The sequence below is a fragment of the Trichechus manatus genome, unplaced genomic scaffold, assembly GCF_000243295.1.
Source record: "Trichechus manatus latirostris isolate Lorelei unplaced genomic scaffold, TriManLat1.0 scaffold00044, whole genome shotgun sequence".
Lineage (NCBI taxonomy): Eukaryota > Metazoa > Chordata > Mammalia > Sirenia > Trichechidae > Trichechus > Trichechus manatus.
The window spans coordinates 13,236,031-13,262,310 of NW_004443980.1; the positions used below are offsets into that span (position 1 = coordinate 13,236,031).

At 43.7% G+C, this 26,280-nt stretch overlaps 1 protein-coding gene across 1 annotated transcript in view; it reads right to left on the minus strand.

Moving 5' to 3' along the window:
- Positions 1–536: 536 nt before the first annotated feature.
- Positions 537–26,280, minus strand: part of TNFSF11 (TNF superfamily member 11) — a 37,262-nt gene continuing 11,518 nt past the window's right edge. Inside the window, exons 3-5 of the mRNA XM_004376608.1 lie at positions 5,447–5,492; positions 5,270–5,368; positions 537–1,247 (exon numbers count right to left, since the gene is read on the minus strand). Of these exons, the coding sequence (XP_004376665.1) occupies positions 826–1,247; positions 5,270–5,368; positions 5,447–5,492 (567 nt within the window). The 3' untranslated portion in view covers positions 537–825. The remainder of the gene's footprint in view (positions 1,248–5,269; positions 5,369–5,446; positions 5,493–26,280) is intronic.

A 26,280-nucleotide genomic window follows, 5' to 3' on the forward strand; every position in this document is an offset into this window, starting at 1 on the left:
TTAAATATTTCGAACCAAATACTATAGCACAAATATAATTTACAATACTTTGCACAGAAAACATTACATCTGAAATATAACTTTAGACATTATATAAAAATACATATATTTTCTCCCTTGTTCGAAAAAGTATTTGCAGGTTCCAGCATGATGTAACAATTCAAAAGAACTGAATCCTTCAGATGATTGTCCTTTTGCTATTAAGATGACACCTTCTCCACTTCAACTGCATAGAGGCACACAACCAGGGGGGGCTGTTGTTAGCTGCCCTCAAGTTGATTCCAATTCATGGTGACCCCACGGATGCAGAGTAGAACTGCTCCATAGGGTTTTCAAGGCTATGACTTTCAGAAGCAGATCACCAGGCCCGTCTTCTAAGGCACCTCTGAGTAGATGTGAACCCCCAATCTTTCAGCGAGTAGTTGAGCGCTTAACTGTTTGCACTGCCCAGGACTCCTAACCAGGGGCTAGATGCAGACAATTAATGCCCACGCCCCAGTAGCCCAAATGCATCTTCTCATAAGGCCAACCATCACTGCTGCAATCTGGTTTAATTCTAGGAATTCATTACAAAATTTAAAAACCATTGTGTAAGTAAGAAAGCCTTTAGACTGGAACACACCTAGAGTCCAACATCTCTCATTGGCTGTAAATACATATGCTCTCTACAAGGTCAAGAGTGTGGATAGAGAGTCTTATTGTACCATTGTGGCCATACCTCTCAGTAGTCTCACACACCTATATACATCTCTCTTGGCTTACTTTTTTTAAAAAAAGTTTACACACATCCTAGGAAATACATGATAACGTTCCACAAAACAGGGCTCAATCTATATCTCGAACTTTAAAAGCCCCAAAGTAAGTTGCATCTTGGTCTGGATCTAGTAGGGAAGGGTTGGATACCTGGATGCTTATTTCTTCACCAGATCGTAGCTTAAAAAATCCTCCAACATTTATGGAATAAAAATGGAATTCCGAATTTCCAGACCAGTATTTGGTGCTTCCTCCTTTCATCAGGGTATGAGAACTCGGGATTTTGATGCTGGTTTTAGTGACGTACACCATCAGCTGAAGATACTCCGTGGCTAGGTCTCCTGATGTTTCATGATGCCGAAAGCAGATGTTGGCATACAGGTAATAAAAGCCATCTTGATTAACGATCAGTTTCCCATTCCTGAAAGTCATGTTGGAGATCTTTGCCCAACCTCGGTCATGGTGCCAAGAGGAAAGACTCACTTTGTGAGAACCTGAGGAGAGAAAAGGTGCATTAAAGTCAGCCCCTGTGTGAGGAGGACAGCCTCACGGTTCCATGAGCCTGCAGAAAAACACAGCATACCAGTCGTTATTCCAGTGGCAGAATAACTTCTCAGAATTTATTTTCTAAATAGAGAAATACATTCAAATACACTTAGTGCTTTCTGCTAAGCACTTTCAAGAGTTGTTGTTGTTAGGGGCTGTTGAGTCAGCCCCCCACTCATGGCGACCCCATGCACAATGGAACAAAACACTCCCCAGTCCCGTGCCATCCCCATGACCAGTTGTGGATTGGACTACTGTGATCCATGGGGTTTTCACTGGCTGATTTTCAGAGGGAGATCACCAGGCTCTTCTTCCTTGTTCCTCGTAGTCTAGACTGATAGATGGGTGATGGCTGCTCATGAGGTGCACTGGCCAGGAATCAAATCTGGATCTCCTGCATGGAAGGTGAGAATTCTACCACTGAACCACCAATCCCTCAGCATGAATAGGCATAGTGGGAAAAAGAGGGGAGAAAAGTATGCTGGGATCAGGTTGAAGGGTTTCACATGGCAAACCTGGATTTCCAGCACAGAGGCATGCTGACCACCTCTTATCACAGACCCTCAGTCCCCACTGTTAGGTGTTGGAGAAGTTGTTGTTACTGTTAGTTTCTATTGAGTCAATTCCAACTCATGGCAACCCCATGTGTGCAGAGTAGAACTGCTCCATAGGGTTTTCAAGGCTGTGACCTTTTGGCAGCAGATCGCTAGGTCTGTCTCCCGAGGCACTCTAAGTGGGTTCAAACTGCCAACCTTTCGACTAGTAAGTAGTCAAGCTCTTAACCATTTGTGCTGCTCAAGGACTCCCGTTGGAGAAGAGGCCTCTGCAAATGTTTCATCTGAGGATGCCCCTGAAGGAAGCCACGTATTCTGGCCTCATAAAATACTTCCCAATGCGCTGGGTTCAAGAAGCTGTGAAAATGCACAAGCTAATAGTCAATACAAGGCAGATTCTGATTTCTTATGTATCAATGAAGTATAAAACAGAGCTCCAAAACGAACACGCAAACTTAAAGCTATCTTCCCCTGAAGTATCCAGTACTGGCCAAAACTGGGAGACAAATGGACTCGGGGGATTCTTGGCTCAGCCAGAGCCACAAATTCTACTTTCTTCACCAGATGCATACACCAAATCATTTCACTCAGTCACAAACTCAATAACCCTCAGAAAATCACCAGTTTTGCCTCTTTTTTTTTTTTTGGCAATGATTTTGATGCTAGGTGCCTGCAGAGAGAGCTTTACAACTAAAACATGCTTGCTATTGCCAAAAAAACTTTGGCACACAGTCTAATATTTATGATATGCCATTTAAAGGAAACTGAAAAGATAAATGCAGACTACATTCATAGCACACACAGCTGATGCCACTGTATTAATTTGATTGCCTTTGCTCAATGCAAACTAGTTCTCTACTCAGAAAGCTATGTAGTTCTACCATAAAATACATGCACACACCCGTACACACACACAATTTGTTTATGAAGCAAGTATCTAGGATGGGCTGGATAGTTTAGGAAAATACTCTCAAAGCCAAAAAGCTGCCTTCTCATGTTCTCTGTCTTCAGTCAGGAAAAGTCCCTGCCCGTGCTATCATAAAGGCTGGGTGATGGAGGTAGTTTGCAATCAGCTGCTAACCTAAAGGCTGGCTGTTCGAACCCACCCAATGGTGACACAGAAGAAAGGCCTGGTGATCTGCTTCCATAAAGGTAACAGCCAAGAAAACCCTATTGCGCAGTTCTACTCTATAACACACGGGGTCACCATGAGTTAGAATCCACTCTATGGTAATGAGTTTGGGTTTTCGGGTTTGGTCCTATGGTAATGGCTTCAAAATTATTTATTAAATCTTGGATTTTTTGTTTTTTAACTGAAAAAAGAAAATGTGCCTCAAATCACTTTTAGATCAAAGTGGATTGTGTATAATTATTTAATTAAACTCAAATAATAATAGCAAATCACATTCCCTGAGTGCTTACACGCTGCCAGCTTTCATAACTACCATATGAGGTATACTATTGTGATCCCCATTTTATACATGATGAAGCTGAGGCACAAATGACTCCAAGAATTTGCAAAAGGCCACATAGTAAGTAGTATGATGGGGCCCCAAAGGCAGGCAGTTGGATTTTAGAGCCCTGCTATTTAACACTACACCAATCTACTTCTTACAAGAAAAGAGGAACGTAAAAGCTTTGAATCTGAGGAGTTCTCTCTGACACCTTGTGGCCTGCTTATATGATAATGTGTAGTGTAAAATGCACAGGCTTTGCAGTCCACTAGATTGGCATTCAACTTCTAATTGTGCCGCCAGCATGACCTTGGGCAAATGACAGCCTATGTGAACCTCGGTTTCTCTGTCTGCGAAATCTGAATGACATTGTCATGGTTTACAATTTCCATGGTTATAGTACAGATTAGAAGAAGAAAGCTCTGGCGATCTACTTCCAAAAGATCACAGCTAGAGAAAACCCTAAGGAGCGACAGTTCTACTCTGACACACATGGGGTCCCCATGAGTTGCAAATGACTCAATGGCAACTGGTTTGGTTTTAGTAAAGATTAGAGATAATGAACACAGAGCAAAATACCTGATACATGGTAGGTGTCCAAGAAATTGCAAAATAATAGCAATGATGTCTAATTATTATTCTATCATAATGTTCTTTGTAATCTTTTTGACACTTACTATCCCCAGGTGAAGTAACCATTGGGGATTATATGAAAGAGCTGGTGCATTAAAGACATGTAGCACTGAGCTCTGGATTTTCTTATTCCCAAAAGATAATCAGACCTCCAGAACACTGAGTTTGTCTTTCCCAGAGAAAATGCTAAGCACCTGGAGAAGGGGAAGGCTGTCTCATTTTCCACAGCTACAGCCTCTTCCAGGTTACTCTGCTGAGCCCTTATCTGGGACTCTGCAGGTGATAGCTGAGTATAAGACTAACTGGATGAATCCACTCACCTCAAGGTGAGCAATGGGGCTGTGTCAGCTTTAGCTTGGATTTGCAGAAAAGCATAACAAGGGACTGCCTTCCTATTAGGCACACACAACCCGCAGTCATTTAAAGTAAACACCCACTCTGTTTATCTGTAAATGAATGTAATAATGATGTCCATTCTGGGATGACTGAGAATCACTGTTTCCAGGGTGTCAACTTGAGTGTGGATCATCAATCTCAAACTAAATCACCTTTCTTTCAGTCTAGAAGTTAAGTGCTCTCAAAAATCTTGTAACAGGATGTGGGGTAAAGCATCTACCTAGCTTTACCCAAAGTAAGGTGGCCTTTGTTTCTGGTATATGTGAAATAACCCTTGGAGCAATTGGGATGCCTAAGCCTGGAACTTCCAGGCCACACTGGAGCATTCATGCTGAGCATGGCCTGGCCAGACCAGAAAAGACTCACGTGGGAGGTAGATATCTGCTAACCTCATGAGGCATGATTGATTAGCCTATCATGCAGGACTGGCCAATAAAAACCTGGAACCCTAAGACTCAGAGAGCTTCCTGGTTGGCGAAGGGAAGGTCAAGTGCCCTCTCTGAGACACATCACCTCCACATTGAGGACCTTTCCAGACCTCACCCATGCATTTCTTCCTTATGATGACCCTGATTTATTTTCTTTTACTATCATAAAACCAGTAGTTGTAAGTATAATATCTTCTGCGAGTTCTGTGAGTTGTTCCAGAGAATTAACGAACCCAAGCATGGTGATCTTTTAGCTTATGAGCTCTGACTTAGCCCTGGGGTGGCTAGGGGCTAAGAGAGAGTGTGTTGTGTGGGTGGCTACTGTCAGAAATGGTGGAAAAGTGGCAACACAAGGATATACGTGATCTCCACCTTATAGGAATCGGCTTTATGCTAATTCTCATCCACAAAGTTATCACTTTATAGGCTAACAAGTTTGCATATTCAAATGGGCTGATAAATGACTCTGAAAATACTTTTCACGCTGTATGCAAATGAAACTTACCTGAAGGGATGTCAGTGGCATTAATAGTGAGATGAGCAAAAGGTTGAGTATCAGGTTTGCCCCTCCTAGCCAGGTCTAACCAGGAACCTTCCACCATAGCTGGAGATGAGAGAAACCACGTTAGCTCAGTGAATAGTGACCCTATAGAACTTCAAATATTTGTAGATTCAAGTTTACCTTTCTCTGCTTTGATGTGTTGTGATCCAACAATATGTTGTAATTCCTGAAAAGAAATGGGAAAAAAAAATATTGTTTATACACTCACTCTGTCTATAAAGCAGTTTAAGAATTCAGGACTGTTGGATATACAATAAATTAACCCTTTCCTTTAAAAGATGCTAAAAGTACACAGGCAGTGAAATTCCTTAATGTTCTAGGTAGTTATCAAAGGATGTGCACCCCAAAGAATTACATCGATGTGCTTAAAAACTACACCTCACATACCATCTAACAAAATACTTTGGACAATAAGAGGAAATAAAAGATTTAATGTAATTTACAAAACATGGAGTAATTGAACATAACTAAAACTATGTAGCAGGTACACAAATGAAGATGAAGTCAACTAGCAAAATAACAATTACGCGGAATATATGACCCTCTTAAATCTGCAAGGAGGTTCTTTTTATGTCTATTTCATTGCTGAATTCCTGTCATAACATTGGCGCTCAGCCCACAAGAAAGAGAATGATGCTTAGCTCCCGTGGCTAATTTTTCATTTTAAAAAGTCACACTGTATTTAAAGTACTATATGGAAGACTAACAGCTTTTAGAGTACCAATAATTAACTTAAAATATTGCTGCAAATAGAGGTTTAAAAGCACAAGCCAGAAAAATAAAGAATACAATACATAAAAAGTGTGGGGAATTGCCATATCTCAATTTGAGTAATGAAAATGAAGAATCCATTAAGTAATGACATGCCCACCTGAATCAAGACCTTAGCTAATGTTACATGTCACATCTTGGGACATAGCAAGGAGTGGATGAAAGCTCAGCTTTGACCTCGATTCAAATGCCTGCTCAGCCACCTACCAATTTACACTTCAGTTCCTCATCTGTAAATTGCAGATAATAACAGTACCTTTGTCAGAGAGGGTGGCTGTGGAGATTGAACAAGATAATGCATGAAAGCACTTAGCATGTTGTTGCTGTTAGCTGTTACCGAGTTGGTCCCCAACTCATGGCGACCCCATGAGTTGGGAAACGCTATCCCCATGATCGGTCCTACACCATCCTCATGATCGACTGCAGATTGAACCATTGTGCCAGTGAAAACCCTATGGATCACAATGGTCCAATCCGCACTTAGCATAAATCAAAACCAAACCCGTTGTTGTCAAGTTGATTCCTACTGACAGTGACCCTGTAGGACCGAGTAGATCTGTCCCATAGGGCTTCCAAGGCTGTAATCTTTATGGAAAAACCCTGGTGGCATAGTGGATGAGTGCCACGGCTGCTAACCAAAAGGTCAGCAGTTCGAATCCACCAGGCGCTCCTTGGAAACTCCATGGGGTACTTCTACTCTGTCCTATAGGGTTACTATGAGTTAGAATTGACTTGATGGCAACGAGTTTGGTTTCATTTTTTGGAATCTTTATGGAAGCAGATTGCCACATCTTTCTCTCACTGAGCAGCTGATGGGTTCAAACCACTGACCTTTAGTTAGCTGAGTGCTTTAACCACTGTGCCACCAGGGCTCCTTAGCATAAACCAAAAAAAAACCCACTGCCATCGAGTTGATTCCGACTCATAGCGACCCTATAGGACAGAGTAGGACTGCCCCATAGGGTTTCCAAGGAGCGGCTGGTAGATTCGAACTGCCAACCTTTTGGTTAGCAGCCCTATCTCTTAACCACTGTGCCATCAGGGCTCCATTTGAAAAAAAAAAAAAGAAAAAGAAAAAGAAAAAAAACCAAACCCGTTGCCATTGAGTTGATTCCGACTCATAGCGACCCTATAGATGGAGCCTGGTAAATTCAGATATCTAGATGTTAGAAACATCTGGAGAGATTTCTGATTTCTCTGTGGCTGGGATGACCATTCAGGCTAACCATTTCCCCCCTGATGTCAAAAGATAAGCCACCTAGCTTAAGTTTGTTAGAGTGTCTGAAGAGGAAGGCTTTGAAATACATACAGACATGCGTACATGCAACAACAAGCATCAAGTGTTATCAGGCTGGAAGGGATCTGGAGATAAAGCAACATTTATTCTTCTCTCTGCCTTCAGGACATGATAGTCTAGTCTATTTCTAAAGAGCTCAGCTGTCTATTCTGAAGTCCTAAAGAAGTCACCGCATGGCTGACTTTAGAAAGAAACCTTAAGGGCTCACCCAGGGCTACCCCTGCCGTTGCTTAGACCCAGGGCTGCTACACTGCACAGTTCTGGGGGCACCATCTGCAAGGGGTTCTAGGCCAGTGGCGGCCCTTGGGAGTTGTGCAATGCAATGGCCCTTTCTAGACCTCATTCCTCTTCCCACTCTGTCCAAGATTTATTTCTCTCCCCTGCTGACCTCCCGTCTCCCAATCTCACGGCCTTTGGATTCCCAATGGTGCCCTGATTTCTGGAATTTCCTGGTTTTGCTTCCCCTGCATTCCCAACAGGGATTTTTATATACACAATTTTTCTTTATACGTGCATACATACACAATGTACAATATATATCAAGACAGTCCCTACATGGTACAGAGGGTTAAGTGCTAGACTAGTAGCCAAAAGGCTGGCGGTTAGAGCCCACCCAGAGGCCCTTGAAGACAGGCCTGGCAATTTGCTTCTGAAAGCCACACCCTTGAAAACCCTGTGGAGCAGTTCTACTCTGCACACGAGGTGGCCATGAGTTGGAATCGACCCGACACCACCAACGAAAACAACACCACCACACACACAAAACGTATCTTTATACATTGTGTGTATCGTTATAAATTTATATATACACAATGTATTATATACACATACACAATGCGTCTATGTACACTGTATATATATGATGTGGTGAAACCCATGTGAAATTGTGCACTGCAAACTAGTAAGCACAAGTAAGCCCGTGTGTACCTTGCCTACTGGTTAATCCGCCTCGGAGAAAAACAAGAAAAGAGCAGTCAGTTGGACTGGGGGAAGCCCCAACAATTTGCATTTCTAACAGGGGAGCTGCTGCTGCAGGCCTGGAGCCTGCCTCAGTTTGAGAATGGCAATCCACTCATATTCCAAAAGACGCACAGATGGGCAAGTAGGAGGTTGGCTGGGAGCTTGAGGCTCAGGCCAACGAGCAGCTGACTGAAACCAGTAATTAACTGGGCAAGGAAAGTGTGTTCTCTCCCACCTGGAAATGAATGCTTCCCGCCCGTTTGATGAACGGCTTCTAACCAGGGCTTCAACAGGTTTGTTCCCTTTGAACCCCTGCTAGAAATCTGCATTTCTAACAAGGTCCCTGCTGACAATTTGCATTCCCACCCAGACATACTGAGTCAGAATCTACAGTTTAACAAGATTCACAGGTGATTCTTATGTATAACTCCTGGAAACTTGTTAGAAATACAAGTTCTCAGCAGGGGTTTGAACTGGAACCAACCGGTTCGAAGCCCTGCTTCTAACTCAGCTGCCACAGACCCATTCTGTGTGAAACAAATTCAACAAGCAGCACTTCTCAAATGCACTTTCAAAATCAGCTTTAAAAAAAGAAAAAAGAAAAAAAGGCATTATGATCCAGGCTGAATTAAAACTCTAGCTAAAGAGACCCATGAGGTAATCTTGCTCTCACGTTATATCTATCGTCGGGCATGCAAAAAATTGCAATTCCTCTCAGGAACCCTATGGGGAGTTTCAGTGTGAAAACTGGGGTGCGTGATCTGTCTACAACTTCAGGCTACAAAAAATGTATTCTCAGTACCTGTTCTTGTTCTGCACACCCCTCCCCCCATCTTTGATCATTGTTATGAAACATTGGTATTTCAGTGGTAGAATTCTTGCCTTCCATGTGGGAGACCCAGGTTCAATTCCCAGCCAATGCCCCTCATGTACAGCCATCACCTGTCAGTGGCGGCTTGTGTGTTGCTATGATGCTGAACAGGTTTCAGAGAGGCTTCCAGATTAAGACAGATTAGGAAGAAAGGTCTGGCAATCTACTTCTGAAAATCAGCCAGTGGAAACCCTATGGATCACAACGGTCCGATCTGCAACTGATCATAGGAATGGTGCAGGTCCGGGCCATGTTTCCTTCAGTTGTACATGGGGTCACCATGAGTCGGGGCCAATTCATGGCAGCTAACAACAACAAAGATCGTTGTTATTCATTTGCATAGCTGTCAACTTATGAAGACAACATTCTTCTAAGATAATATTTTTAGGATGTCTCTGCAGAGGTGTAACTAAGGTACGGCAGGTAGGGCGTGTGCCCTGGCTGCCGCTTGAGGAGCGGCGCTAAGGAGCAGTTTGTATTGGCCATGAGTTTCCCTCCCCAGCTGTGAGAGCTCATTCAGCAATTGACAAGTGATTGCCATAGGCGCTATTTTCTGTAGACAGGCCCTGTGCCTTCGGACTGTAAGTACAGCAAGTCTTTGGGCTATGAACAAGATCCCTTCCTGAGTGTGCCTTTAAGAATTTGTGGGTAAGTTTGAACAGGTCCGTACGGTTCTTATTTAGCCCGACTTTAGTGCAAGAAAAGGCTCAAAGCTTTTTCAGTGATTTAAAAACTGCAGGTGCAGCAAATGAAGGTGACTGTGATGAAGAATTTGTTGCAAGTAGGGGTTGGCTCAATCGTTTCAATGTGTGGGCAACTTTACATAACATTAAAGGGCAAGTACAAGTTGTCCTTAAATCAGAGGTCGGTAATCTGGGGATTTACTGTAAGCTTTCACAGGTGGGCTTGATGCGTCCCAGTGGGGACTCTGACTGCCCTTTAGAACCACCTGGAAGCTTTTAAAAGCCCCTATGCCCTGGCCCCACTCCCAGCAAGCCTCCACTAACTGGCCTGATATCCACTTGGTAGTGTTTAAAGAGGCTCTCCAGGTGATTCTAATATGTGACAGGTGTTGGGAAACATTATTACTAAATGAGTGTCCCCATGAATAGTTGTTTGGTAACACCTGTATTTAATCACAGATTTATTCTAGTCTCACAACTTAGATATAGCCCACACACTGGAAATTTAAAAATAATCACATCTGTAGCCACCAAAGCGTTTTCCTGCATATTTGATTCTTATTAGAATTGGAGGCCAGATAACTATTATCATCCTTCTTTTTCAGATGGGGAAATGAAGGCAGAGAGAATAAGGACTCACCTAACAATTCTGGTACTTGATTCTAAGGCTTCAAATTCCTCTTCCAGCGCTATATACTCCCATGCCCCCTTAACAAACGAAAACATCAAATACACTCATGAAAGCTGAGAGAAAGTATGGATGGCCCTGTCAAGTAATCCTTGCAGGGTGGTTTTCTCCCTGAAGCAGTGACTCTACAAAGCAGGCCCATACCCAGACTGGGTATCTGGCTGCTTGGCAGGATGGGCAGAGGAAGGGAGCCTGGACACCAGGTAATATGGTCGCAGAATTCCAAGGGGCTTCAGAAAACTGGCTCAGAGACCATGTTCAGGGCCGAGCTGGTGAACCCCCCAAACTAATCCCTGCAGGCCCTGTGGGTGCAGCAGACATGCCATCACCAAACATGACCCACCAAGCCCGCTCCACGAAGGAGAAGCCATTCTGTAGTGTTATTTTCCTCAAAGATCAGAGACTTTGCTGTGTAAATCCTGAACAATGAGTTTTCCTAGATGCCCCCTTCCTAATATTTTTCATTTACAAAGTTATAGGGACCTCTCTCAAGGAGTTTCTAGGAGATCCGAACAGTTAACGTGCTCAGCTGCTAACTGAAAGGTTGGAAGTTTGAGTCCACCCAGAGGCACCTCAGAAGAAAGGTCTGACAATCTATTTCTGAAAAATCAGCCCCTGAAAACCCGATGGAGCACAGTTCTACTCTGACACACATGGGGTTGCCATGTATCAGAGTCATCTCAACCACAAGTGCTTACCAGTCTGAAGGAGTGCCCAAATTTCACCCCATGGACCATTTCATTTATTTTCGAAGCTTTGCATTTCTATGTATTTTCATCCACATTAGCCCTCTACTTCCATCAGATTAATTGTTGTTATTGTTGTTAGGTGCCGTCGAGCCAGTTCCAACTCATCGAGACCCTGTGTACAGCAGAATGAAGCACTGCCTGATCCTGTGTCACCCTGACAATCGTTGCTATGTTTGAGCCCCTTGTTGCAGCCTTTGCGTTAATCGGTCTCGTCAAGGGTCTTCCTCTTCTTCGCTGACCCTCTACTTTACCAAGCATGATGTCCTTCTCCAGGGACTGGCCCCTCCGGATAACATGTCCAAAGTATGCGAAAAGTTTGCAGAGTTCTTTATTCCCAAATCTTCTAATTCAGACATTGTTTTGGGTTTCTTTGAATTCAGAAAGTTCTGATAATCTAACACCGGAAAAACACTACAAAGAGCTTCCTAACTCCTTTCCTCTGAACAAACTATCCAGATGAAAGAGATCTTAAAAAAAAGTTACATGTGTTTTATCATAATTTAAACCCAGCTGTAAACTGAAACAAACCAGTGAACTTTCTGGATAAACATTCAGTGTAATCATACATTGCCTACAATATTAAATTTGCCCACAAATTTACATAAAGAAATGTACGCAGCTTTGACACACCTCCCAGCAAACAGTCGCCAGCAGAAGCCAGAAACAGTCTCCAGGGTGAGAAAGCAAGGCAAACAGCCCTCCCTGCCGTCTTCTGCTCTTGGCTAAGAGCCACTGCTGGACTCTCCTATACAGAACCTGGAAACGCTGGTGCAAACCATTAACACGTTCGGTTGCTAACCTAAAGGCTGGAGGTTCGAGTCTACCCAGAGGCACCTCGGAAGAAAGATCTGGCAATCTACGTCCAAAAAATCAGCCATTGAAAGCCCTATGGAGCACAGTTCTACTCTGATACACATGGGGTCACCATGATTCGAGGTCAACTAGTGAAACAGCCCAATATCCTGATCCCCAAGGAGATTCCGTATCTGCCTTCTCAGAATACAGCATGCTCGTCATCTGTTGCATGCAAAGGCCAAAAAGAATTGCTTGCTGGTTTCTATAAACTATATATGACAACTACAATTATTACTTACAATAAGTTTACTAAGAGAATTCACATAAATGAAGGAACTTATTTATGGCCACACTGTAACAAGTCAGCTTTCCACTAAATTTATGCATTTATAGATAAGCGTAACTTGGGCCTAAAGTACAATAGCTTCATTTAACCCTTCTAAACGGGAAAATCACTCTGCTGGTAGCCAGCCAAAGAAACCATTACCAATTCAAGGCTTCAAGAAACCCTCTAGCATGCTGCCACCTTGTGGACATTGTCTGCCATTGACAAGACCCGGGCACCACAGCCAGGCTTGGCTGATGTTAAACTGCAGTCCATCCGTCAGCCCAAACTCCAAAAACAATAGAGACGAGGACATTTCACAACACTGGTTTAATCCTCTCATTATGCTATTTCCCTATTTAGACTGCATTAACTTTTCCTCTTGGAAAACTTGGGCGGCCATAAACCAAAACCAAACCAAACCCGTTGCCGTTGAGTGGATTCCAACTCATAGGGACCCTGTCGTTGTACACTTAAGCAGAGAGGAAAACAACGGATAGGATTTTGTTTTTTTAATCACAGCTTTTATTCAACTCAGAAAATGTTCGCGTTTCACAATTTCTCCTCCAGGAAACACAGTACACAAAGATCAGCTGGACTAAGTAACTGTAGTCGCTAGCACTGCCTCTCTCCCACTTCTCTTCAACTCAACATCCAAGATGGCCGACTCCCAGGAGCACAATAGGGAAAACATAGAGTGGTGTATCCAGCCCACAGGAGCCAGGCTCTGTTCAGACACTTGAAAATCATTTAAAATGTTCTAAGATCTTTTGGCAGACAGGGAGGAGAGAGACATCCTAGTGCTGACTCAATCTTGATAAGTCAGGGCCATTTAGATGAGGTTGTACTATGTAAGAATAAATACAAAAACCTACGAGTACTTTCAAGGTCCCTCGGTGGCGCGAACGGTTTGTATTTGACCACTAACCTAAAGGTTGGTGGTTCGAATCCACCCAGCAGTGCCACAGAAGAAAGGCCTGGAGGTCTGCTTCCATAAAGATTACAGATAAGAGCTCAGTTCTACTCTGTAACACATAGGGTCACCATGAGTCGGAATCGATTTCGACAGCAATGGGTTTAGTCTGTTATGAGTTCTTTCAACTCCTCTGAGTAGCTACGGGAATTTTGCTTGAGGTAGTTTAAACATTTACAGCAAATGCTCACCCGCCTTTGCAAACTCAGCCAAATTTCTGCCCCAAACAAGACTGATAAGATTCCAATTTAGGAGTGAATGTTACTAAATTGGTCTCAAGTTTGTTTGACTGCAGCGTTTTTTAGTCCCACAAAATAATAGGAATAGATTTCAGCCACAGCCAAGGCCATTTCCAGCTGCAAAGGTTCCCTGAGAAGGTCAAGTTGCTGGAATCTGAAATTGGACTTAACCAACAGAAAATCCCCACCTGTGCATTCTGATGTGACTTGTGCAATCCATGCGGTGCCTGTCAATCAGAGCATAGAAGTCATTTGTACAGCCAGATGCTGCGGAAACCACTGTCACCAGCGCGTAGCTGGGGTCTCAGGTGGCTGCCTCCCTCTGCAATACCGGCAGCAGCTGCAAGGACATCTGGCTAGTTGAACAAGGATTTAACACCCCGTTTGCCAAATATAATACAGGGTTCATACTCTTGTTAACATATGTAATGTATTCATTTTAACATCTTAATGATACCCTTCATGTAATTCTTCTCCAACCTAGTTACAAGAATAGTGTATTCATCAGCCGAGTTAGCACATGAATGCCACACATGGGTTGTTTCTGAAAATGAATAGCCAGTGTCCTATTCCTGCAGAGAAGTCCTGCAGATTCCACCTTGTAAACAGCTCTGCAATCCATCCCCTCCACTCCAGTCCTGCCTTCCTTCAAGCTTTCATCATTGCTTATTAGGATCACAATAACAGCTTCCTACCTCTCTTCTCTAGGATCTCCTGCTCTCTTCACCCCCGTCCATCGCTGCTGGAGTGCCAGCCCTAAAGCACGAATGGGAGCAGGTCCTTTCTCTTCTTAAAATCCCTCAGGGCCTGCCCAGACCTCAGGAACAAGCCCACATTCCTTACCAGAGTCCATAAGACCCTGTATGTCTGGGCCTGGCTACCTCTCCTGGTTCTAGACTCTTCTGTTATTCTTACCCAGCATCCCCAAAGAGGGCAGCGGTGGTTCAGTGGTAGAATTCCCGCCATCCACACAGCAGACCCAGGTTCCATTCCCAGCCAATGCACCTCATGCACAGCCACCACCTGTCTTGTCAGTGGAGCCTTGTGTGTGGCTACGATGCTGAACAGGTTTCAGTCAAGCTTCCAGACTAAGACAGACTAGGAAGAAAGGCCTGGAGATCTACTTCTGAAAACGAGCCAGTGAAAACCCTACAGATCACAACCATCTGATCCTCAACTGATCATGGGAATGGTACAGTACCGGGCAGCATTTTGTACTGTTGTGCATGGGGTTGTCATGAGTTGGGGGCCGACTCGATGGCAACTAATAACAAACCCCGCCACCCCTAAGGGCACTCTGGGACCCCATGGAGTCCTACAGGTATCCTGCCCTCTCTCTCAGGCAGACTTTTGCATACACTCCCTCACTGGAATCCCTGGGTGCCACACATGGTTAAGTGCTCAGCTACTAGCCAAAAAGTTGGGTGTTTGAACCCATCCAGAGGCACCTCGGAAGACAGGCCTGGAGATTGGCTTCTTACAGGTCACAGCCTTGAAAATCCTATGGAGCAGTTCTAGTCTGCACACATGGGGGTCGTCACCATGAGTCGGGACTGACTCAATGGCAACTAATAACAACAAGTTCCCTCGTTAGAGATACCTTAGTGTTTTATCAAGAACTTACCTACAATTGCAAAGCTTTTATTTCCACTCTTAGTTCACTAAGAGCACCCACACGGTACCATGCAGCAACTAAAGAGATAGGATTTAGAATAAATGCCTCAGCCTCTCTCTTCCCTCCCTCTTCCAATGCTCACTCAAAAAAGAAAAGAAACTAAACCCTGGGCCGTTGAGTCCACTCCAACTCATAGCAACCCCATAGAACAGAGTAGAACCGCCCCCCTAGGATTCCCAGGGCTGTAAATTCTTACGAAAGTAGATTGCCACATCTTTCTCCCGTGGAGCAGCTGGTGGGTTTGAACTGCCAACCTTTGGGTTAGCAGCCGAGCACTTAAGTACTGTGCCACCAGGGCTCCTTCGGATGCTGACACTGATCTTTAATCCACAGGACCTGCGGGAACACTTTATATGCAGCTGGATGCAGCTGGGGACCCCCAGTTCCTTGAGAAAAGCCAATGGTACCACTCCAAAGGCACCCTAAAGCAAAGAGCAGATCCACTGACTAGTCTGTCACCTAAATGCATGTTACAAAAGATGCAGTGGGGCCCATTCATCTCAGTTCAGGTTCCTTAGAGCAGAGCCCTACAGGGCACCGGGGAAGTGGAGGCAAGGAGCCCTGGGGGCCAGGAGGAGGTAGCTCCTCACTGTCCCCAGTAGGGGCTGTGGGCTGGGCAAGGGGTCCAGTGGCCCAACAAGTAGCAGGGAAGGAGAGAAGGCAGATGGGGTATGTTGTTATTGTTGTCAGTTATCATCGCGTTGGCTTCAACTCATGGCGACCTTACGTACAACAGAATGAAACATTGCCCGGTTCTCCACCATCATCCTGATCATCGGTATGTCTGAATCCACTGTGGCAGCTATTGTGCAGTGACTTCCAACCTTGGGGAATCATCTTCTAGTGCTAAACTGGACAATATTCTGGTGATCCATAGAGTTTTAATTGGCTAATTTTCAGGAGTAGACTGCCATGCCTTTCTTCCTAGTCTGTCTTAGTCTGGAAGCTCTGCTGAAACCTGTCCACCACGGGTGATCCTGCTGGTATTTGAAATACTGATGGCATAGTTTCCAGCATCACAGCAACACGCAAGCCACCACAGAGCAACAAGCTGACAGAGAGGTGCTAGAGATGAGGTATAAGCTCCACTAAATCCTAAAGGTAAGAGCAATCTCTGACTCAAATTTGTAACTTTACATCTGGATCTCTAAAATTCTTCCTTTTTTAATATAAACTACCAATAAAAAAATTCACCCAAAGTCAAAGTCTTCTCAACACAGATTTTACCACCCACCACCACTGCCCACTCTTAACCACCTAATCTCTTCATCTCTTATCTGAATCCACCACCACCATCCCACAACCATCTACAAAAAATCTCAGTGAAGAACTTTACCAGGATGTGGGTAACACTCCTAACATCATCCCCCCATACTTACCTTAAATGCAATCACTAGGGCATCATTTCTTCCAAAAGAAGTTAGCTGATTAGACAAGACATGTCTTTACACACAGCTAACATATTACACCCACCAAAGGCCTGAAGAACAGGACCCCCTTGTTTTTGTAAAGCAAAGTGATGCTTTTCCTAGCAGTGATGGGTACTCTGGGAAGAGGAAATTAGTTTTTATTGTTTAACTTTCATGGTTTAAATGAGGAATCTTCTGCTACAGTTAAAGGTCCCCTCGGGTTTTCATAAAGTAGCCTTGTGACAGCAATATTAGTCTTCATAAAGAGCCCAGTTCTAAAATGTCTTCCACTATGGTACTCATTTAAAAAAAAAGTTTAATCTAAGGACTTGGCAGAATAACTGCAGTGTGGCTTCTTGGGCAAACTGTGCTATTTACCATGTCTCGGCTTTATTCTCCAACTTGAAAAATAACAATGCCACCTTACGTTTGCAGAGCTTTCTCCATTTACAAAGCATCATCACCTTGGAAAAAGGCTAGCTCTCATAGACCCTCCCCGAAGCGTTTCTGGCTGCGAGGAATCAGAGCTGAAGGGAAGCAGAAGGCAGCAGACAAGCCACTGACAACAGGTGGTGTGGCAAGGCTGCCAAGCCTGGTCTCCAGCCAGTGAGGAGGTGTCTCCAGCATCAAGGTCCCTAACTTGTTTGTGCCACAAAGAAGCTCCTCTCCGGGAGTCACTGAGGATCTGTCTATGGAGATGGAAAACAGCCACAGATACTGGTGATGGCTGTGCAACATGACTAATGTAATCGGTGTCACTGAATTGTACATGTAAAAAAAAGTTCAACTGGCAAACGTTTTGTTCTATATATTTTTACCACAATAAAAAAATGGTTTTAATTAACAAAAAAAAGAAGCTCCCCTCTCAAAGAAGCAGGAAAAATTCCATGCTTGGGAGTGCCCTCCAGTCTTTTATGAATCTTCCTGGACACAGCTAAGTTGGCTAGCTTCTGGCAATACTAAACAAGTAGCCCCCTGATGCCACCACATAAAAGGGAGGGTGCAGATCATCCATTTATTCATTACGCGTGTTCTTTAAACTTTCCTTGAGCGCTTACAATGTACCAGCCACTGGGGATTAGTATCGCGCACTCCTTGGAAAGCTTACAGCCGAGTGAGCAGGACAAGCCCCAGCCCATGTGCTGAGTATGATGAGAGAGGTGTGTACAAGACACTGTGGGTGAGCACAGGAGGGGCTCCTCACCCCAAAGTGGGGCAGGGAGCATCAAAGCTGGCCTCCCTCGGGACATAACGCCTGAGCTGAATCTTGAAAGACAATTAGGAAACTGTGGTTTCTTTGTCCACTGGTGGTTCTTACCTCTGCTTAGAATGCTTACAACACCTCTTTGGTCCTAGGTGCTACATCTATACCTGCCCTGAAGCCTTTCTTTAAAGACAGACCAGCCCTTTTTCTGGAGGTAAGAAAACAAAAAACCACAAACAAACCAGTTGCCATTGAGTTGACTCCAACTCATGGCAAATCCATGTGTGTCAGACTAGAACTGTGGTCCACAGGGTTTTCAATGGCTGATTTTTCAGAAGTAGACTGCCAGGACTTTCTTCTGATGCACCTCTGGGTAGACTCAAACCACCACCATTTCAGTTAGCAGCCAACCACGTTAACTGTTTGCCCAACTACCTCCAAAATCACAGAGTCCACCCCAGAACTACACCAAGAAAGGCCTGGAATGGCATATAAAGACCAAAGGCTTCACAAAGGCTCATAATTCATTCGTCCATCCATTCAATGAGTTAACTGATGGCTACTAGGGGCCCAACATCCTGTGGGCCTGTCTACAGGACAGGTATTTTCTATGCCCTCCCCGTGCTTATGACCATAGCAGAGAGGCTGAGAAGTGAAGGGCAGCTTAGGGAACTTCAAGCACTTTAGTATGGTGGGGCCACTGAGTCCAAGTTGAGGTGAGGGTAATGAGACGGAACATGTCATGCTTGGTGAGGCAGAGGTCGGGTGAGGGTTTCCAGAACACAGAGGACATTGTGTTACATGTTAAGGAGCTCAGACTTTATCCTGAGGGTTACAGGGATCCACTGAAGGATTTTTAAGCAGAAAAGTAAGAGACACGTTCAGATTTGCATTTCAAAATTGACCTTGCGATGGAGAGGTGGAGAAGGTGAGACCATGGGTGGGTGACCATTTGCCACGATCCAGGCAAGAAATGGAGCCCTGATGGCACAGTGGTTGAGAGACTGGCTGCTAACCAAAAGGCTGGCAGTTCAAATTCACCAGCTGCTCCTTGGAAACCCTATGGGGAAGTTCTACTTTGTGCTATAGGGTCTCTATGAGTCAGAATCAACTCAACAACAACAGTAACAGGTAGGCAAGAAATAATGCTCTGTATTAAGGTGACAACAGTAGTGACATAAAGTAGAGAGAAGTATTTGAAGGTTTTGTAAGCAGGTAGAATTCGCAGGATGGAGGTGGGATGAAGAGTTAGTGATAAAACACATAAGCTCATCCTCTGGCTTCTGGTTTGGGGTAACGAGGTGATGGTATTATCATTCACCATAAAAGAGCATGCCAGATGAGAAGCAGATATGAACACTGAGAAGAGATGCTGAGTTCACCAATACCTTCTGGTCAATATGAGCCTTAAGGTTTACAATTATAATTATTAGTTTTTACAACTACCACAACTACCTCTACCTCCACCACCTCCACCACCTCCACCACCACCACCATCTCTACCACCACCACCTCCACCACCATCACCTCCTCCAACACCTCCACCACCACCATCTCTACCACCACCCCCATCTCTACCATCACCACCTCCACCACCACCACCACCTCTACCACCACCACCATCACCTCCACCACTACCACCTCCACCACCACCCACCACCATCTCTACCACCACCACCATCTCTACCACCTCCACCATCACCTCCACCACCACCATCTCTACCACCAGCACCACCTCCACTTCCACCACCACCATTTCCCCCACCACCACTTCCACCACCTGGTGTTCTCTAAGAGCCAAGATCAAGGACGGGGTAGCAATCTAGTGATGAGGAAGCTGAGAATGGAACTCTCCTAACACCTGAAACCAAACAAGTTAACAAGAAACTGTTACCTGGTCATCCCAGATACCAACTTCTCTCTACCACTTCTAAGATTCCAGGACCCAGAGATTCCAGGACCCACCTTTTACACATCACACACTAGATCCTACTTAGTACATATAGTCACTCCATTAACAGTGGGCTTCCCTGCCGCTGGTGGCTCCCAACTCTTCTTAGGATAGTTAAAACTCTTTGTTGGCCCCTATATCTACCCACACCATTTATCAGTTACTGTCAAGTCAACTGCAACTCATGGCAACCTCATCTGTGTCAGAGTAGACCTGTACTCCATAGGGTTTTCAATGGCTGATTTTTTGGAAGTAGATTACCAGGACTTTCTTCCAAGGCACCTCTAGGTGGACTTGAACCTTCAACGTTTTGGTTAGCGTGTAACTATTTGCACCAACCAGGGACTCCATACCTTCCCTGAAGCGCCTTCTTTTAAAGGCAGAGCAGTCCTTCCTCTAGGAGGGTATTTCCAAAATCACAAAGTCTACCCCAGAATGACAAAATCTACGGTGGTGGATCTGTGACCCTTTTTTTTTTAAAAAACTGGCTCCAAGTGCTCCTTAAGATCATGCAGGTTGGAAAGCACTGCTCTAAGGAACATGCTTCTCTCCAATTACATAGGCTATACCTCTCTGAGGATAAGCCACTCCTGGTGGAACAATCCAACCCACCCCTTCACACCATGCTCTCCAACCAAGGACCCTCAGTATAATTTGCTTCCTGAATCGTAGGGATCGAAGATCCCAGGCCACACAATGAAACACTCTTCTTTTGGGTACGTCCTTCCAGTTCACTGTTTTTCTTCCATCCTAGGGCACTTCTGGCACCAAGAAAAACCCACCTCTGATGACACAACTCACTGGCAAGCCCTGCTCCTTTCTGCCCTGGGCTTCCCCTGGGATTGAGCTCATCAAACCCTGCTCCTTTCTGCCCTGGGCTCCCCTGAGGTTGAGCTCATCACAGCTAATAGCTTACTGTTGGGCCAAGAGCTGTAAGGTAGCTATTGTTTTGCAGGAAAATTCTGTGGGTCTTACTTGCGATTTCCCATAAAGACAGCTTTTATACACGCTAAATATGATTGGGGTTGAATTGCAGTTCCCAAAACTGTTATGGCAAACAGAGATGAAATCCCATTGGAAAACCACGATATGACTAACATCTTGATTTGAGAACATCAGTGCCCTAAAACCCAAGTTTTCTTGTGGGTTTACAAGAAACTTTCTTTGGACAGATGCTCTTGTATACAAATGCAAAGAGACAAGGAATGGGGTTTAATTATTTTTCCTTGTTTTTCTTTAACTAAAAAAAACAAATGAGAAATGATGGCTATCTAATATCTCCACTGATCAAAATTTTGCAAGCAGTTAAGATATACTCAGATTTTAATTGATTTCTTATTTACTTTAGTATTTAAAATGGGAATCAACTTCTTGTAATAACTGAGATTGGAATTCTAAGGGATAAACATTACATATGGAGAAAACACAGCCACTTAACCTGATGAACTTTCTGGTTTTAAATTAATATTCTTCAAACACAAAATCTAGTAAAAGCTGTGCAGGTAACTATGAAAGTTTATTCAAAGATCACAGATGTATATGCCTAACCAGAGTTATTGAAACTTCCTCAAAAGGATGAGTGCTGTTAAACATACTTTCAAATTTCTCTCGTGCAATGTAAATAATCCTAAAGAACTTTAACCTCTACAAAATAAAACCTTGACCACTAAAGTTTTTCATGTTGCTGTTGTTGTTAGGTGCCATCGAGTCAATTTTGACTCATAGCAACCCCATGTGACAGAACAGAACTGCCCCCATTGGGTTTTCTAGGCTGTAATCTTTACAGGAGCAGATCACCAGGTCTTTCTCCCGAAGAGCCACTGAGTGGGTTCAAAACCACCAACCTTTTGGTTAGCAGCCGAGCGCTTAACCGAGGGTTCCTAAAATTTTTCATAGACTTGAGTATTCTGGATAACTCAGAGTTAACTCCTGCCTCTAAAGTAAGCGAGTCCGCTTTCCTGCCTAAATAGGGTACAGTGAATGTCGGAGACTGCTCATTGTCCCCTCATATCTGTTCTCTCCTTTTTTCCTATTAGTTATGCTGTTGCGGTTGTTAGATGCCGTCATGTTGGCTCTGACTCATGGCGATCCCATGTACAACAGAATGAAATGCTGCCCAGTCCTGTGCCATCTTCACAACTGTCAGTATGCTTGAGTCCATTGTTGCTGCCACTGTGTATTTTGATCGCCTTCCAATCTAGGGGGCTCCTCTTTCAGCGCTATATCTACTGTGATCCATAGGGTTTTCACTGGCTAATTTTCAGAAGGAGATCACTAGGCCTTTCTTCCTAGTCTGTCTTAGTCTGGAAGCTCTGTTGAAACCTGCCCACCACGGGTATTTAAAATACCAGTGGTATAGCTTCTGGCATCACACCAACATGCAAGCCACCACAGTACGACAAAGTGACAGACAGGTGGTAGCTATTAGTTACAGGCAACCTCTTTCTTCAAGTTATGGTTGGAAAATGGCCACCCAGCTGGAGACTGTATTGTCCAGCCTCCCTTGCAGCTATGTGTGGTCTTATGAGTAAGTTCCAGCTGATAAGATGCTACTGAATGTGATGTCTCAATCTCCAGGTACTGCCATCACTTTTTCTTTCTCCCTTCCCTCTGTCTGGAAAATGAAAACAAAATAGAGCAGCCAACTTGGGCCCAGAGATAGAAGGTACATGTTAAAGATGGAGGAACCTCGTTGCTAGTCCTGGACTGCTCACCTCTGGATTATTACATGAGAGAAAAGAATTTCTGTCTTATTTAGTTCACTGAATTTATGGGTCTCTTTGTTATAGCAACTAGCTTTTGTTGTTGTTAGCTGCTGTCGAGTCATCCCTGACTGACGGCAACCCCATGCACAATGGAACCAAACACAGCCCAGTCCCCCACCATCCCCACGATCAGGAGTGGTTTGAACCACTGGGAACCATACGGTTTTCACTGGCTGATTTTTGGAAGTGGATCACCGGCCCTTTCTTCCTAGTCTGTCCTAGTCTGAAAGCTCTGCTGAAACCTGCTCAGCATCATAGCAACACACAAGCCTCCACTGACAAATGGGTGGTGCACTGGCTGGGAATCAAACCTGGGTCTCCTCCATGGAAGGCAAGAATTGTACCACTGAACCAACATTGTCTTCAAAGCTTTGGGTACATTGTTCTCAATATCAGTGAAAATTGTGCATTGACAATATTAATCCTGAAGGAGATAAGGCCAAATATGTACTGATCCCCAGAGAATTAAAAAAGACTTCCAGCTAAGAATTAATTGTTCAATAATTATGGCTCTGGTCTTAAGCCTCATTTTCCAGTAAGTCTTTGAAGGCTCATTGATTCCAGGAAATGGTTAGTGAAGAATATGCCAGCAAGATAACCTATTGGTACTCATTATCATCATTTGGCTTCTCATAATCTGGAGTATAATTAGAGAGTTTTATAAAATTATACTTACAAAGTCAAAGCAGTGTTTTTAGTTCACGCTATAGGCTGCCTCTGTATAGGGAACAGACTATGGCAGGGCCGAAAGGCCTGAGGAAATCTGACTAAACTGAGAAATTCAGCTGAAGAGAACTTTAACAAAAGCTGCCCTGTATTTCCTCAGGCTAATAATTTTCATAATTATCAATTGTAACATTGAAAAAAAATCAGACAAATGAGAACCAGGTTTATAACATTCTGAGTGCCTTGATAAATTGGTTAACATCCCATTTTTATTTAAAAATACTAGTTCACAGGGTTCAATAAGTCATCACTCATTCATTTATTCATTCATTCCTGAAGCTGTTGAGTCAATTCCAACTCATGGTGACCCCAACTCATGGCAACCCCATGTGTGTCAGAGTAGAACTGTACTCCGTAGGGTTTTCTTTTCTTTTTCCTTTCTTTGTTGTTGCTGCTGTTGAGAATGTGCAGAGCAAAACATACACCAATTCAACAATTTCTACACGTACAATTCAGTGACACCGATTACATTTTTCAAGTTATGCAACCATTCTCACCCTCCTTTTCCAAATTTTTTCCTCCCTTATACATAGAGTTTTCATTGGCTGATTTTTCAGAAGTAGACCACCAGGCCTTTCTTCCAAGGTGCCCCTAGGTGGCTCGAACTGCCAGTCTTTCAGTTAGCAGCCAAGTGCATTACTGTTTGCACCATCCAGGGACTGAATTAGGGGTGATATAGTCAAATGCAAGCAAAATGGCTACAGTCTTTGTCCTGATGGAGCTTACGGCTTCTTGCCATGATCTCTAAGTCTTTCTGACTGTGCAATTCTTCTATCAGGGAAAAAATTTCGACTGTTCACAAAATCTGCATGCTTACTTATCTAAATATTAAATAGAAGCACTCCTATATAAATACATTACACACATTACAAAATATTCACAAAAACATAAATGCTTTTAAAAGCTGATACTAAAAAAGATACATATAAATCCCAATACTTCGTTCCCACATCCCAAGGGATCATTGAAAGTGCTGAACATCCCACTTTGGAGAGCAACGGGTTTCAGACCCGTTAGGTTCCCAAACAAGCCCTTTGGCTAAAGAGGAATACTAAAGGCTATCCCATACAGAGTGCTATTGATCTCTCTTCTGCAGACCATTCTTTCAAATATCTTTGAAACTAAGTTGCAGGAAGTTTTTTACAAACACGTATCCAATGTGGACTCAACAACCAGGCATATTAAAATCAAGTGCAATGGCTCCCAAGTTAGAGTTCCAGCTCCGAGTACCGTACCGAGAATCTATATTTGGTGCATAAACAGATGGCACCCACCAAGACTGGCCTGGAGTGGCCTCACTGTCGAGCAGGGCAGGCCCCTGCTCAGGCCAGCTCACCCCTCCACCTCCCCTCCCCCCACACTGGCAGAGTCTGGGGCCTGCCAAAGCTGGAAACAAGCATCACTTTATAAACTGGACACCATATTTAAGCTAGTGTTTTCTTTATTGTCGTAGACTGTTATGATAGACTTTATAAATTGTGGTCGGTAGGGCTGGATCGCTAAGAGACTTTTAAAGTTCTGTGCTAAAGGGGAAAACAAGCCAAGAAAACCCTGCCACAAACAAAAAAGGGGGAAAAACAGCATTACTTGTTTCACCAAAGATTGGCTGGGTAAACACCATTGTTTGCACACACAGAATGTGATACTGTGCTTATGTCTAGCATTTGTTACCACTGGATGGGTTGCTCTCTCAATAATGATTCCAGCAACACGTGTAATTTTGTTTTACGGGTTCACTCAATATATATATTAGAACTATCACTAAGATACAAAGGTACTTATGAAAGCCTAATACACCCATACTATTTTCAGCAGTGGCAAGAGAAATGAGAGATCTGATTATTGTGGCAAGATGTGTAGAATGTCACATTAGCCAACAGTCCTTGTAAAAGGATGACACATCTAGCAGAATATTATTTGACTAAGAGAAGAGTAAATCCTTTGGTACGGGATAAGATACGGCAAAGTGCCTAGAACAGGACCCACAACATAAAGCCAAAAATAACCAAACCTGCCGTCATGGAGTCAGCTCCAACTCAGAGCAACTCCATACGACAGAGTAGAGCTGCCCCATAGGGTTTCCTAGGCTGTTAGTTGAGTTTAATGACAAGGAATGGATAACGCTCATCTCCTTCCTAAAGATCCTCTTGTCTAGGGGGAAGAAATGGCATCTTCTACCCCTAAACACACGCTGGTATATTATGACAGCTCCTTATTCTTTAAAAAAAAAAAGTCAATGTCTAATAAACTGAGGCACCATAAATGGTGTTTGGGGAATATAGAGATTGTACTTCAAGAGCCTTAAACTCTGGCCATGGGTAAACAGACATTAGACAAACAGCCGGAAGTCAAAAGGAGGATCTGAGTCACTGACTTGGCTGGACAAGCTTTCTTTTTAGCTCCAGTACACGTTTGTATCCGCGGATGACCAGCTTGGGTACAAACTGTGGAAACCTTTTAAAGGTATGAAGGGTCATCTTTTTGCTGCAGTGGATGGAACAAGGAGTTCTGAGTCAAAGGATTGGGAATTCACATTTGGATAAACGCAGGCTGTATAAGGACAGCAACAACCACCCATTTTCCCACTAAGAGACAGCTGCATCGATGGGATGCTCGTGGGATATAAGACTAAGCAACCTATTTCAGTCAGAATCCCCGCGATGGCAATGGGTTTGGTTTTTATTTTTGTTTTTGAGTAATTTTCATAAATTCCTATTAAAAAAAAAAGTACCCGTGCGTAATATTATTACTCATGTGTAACAGCTAAAATATATAGCACAATGAAAACAAATGAGAAATTAATAACCTTCTACTCATCCCGTGAGTTATAATAATCTTTTAGTATAATTAACACCGTCTGCCTTTAGTTAAAA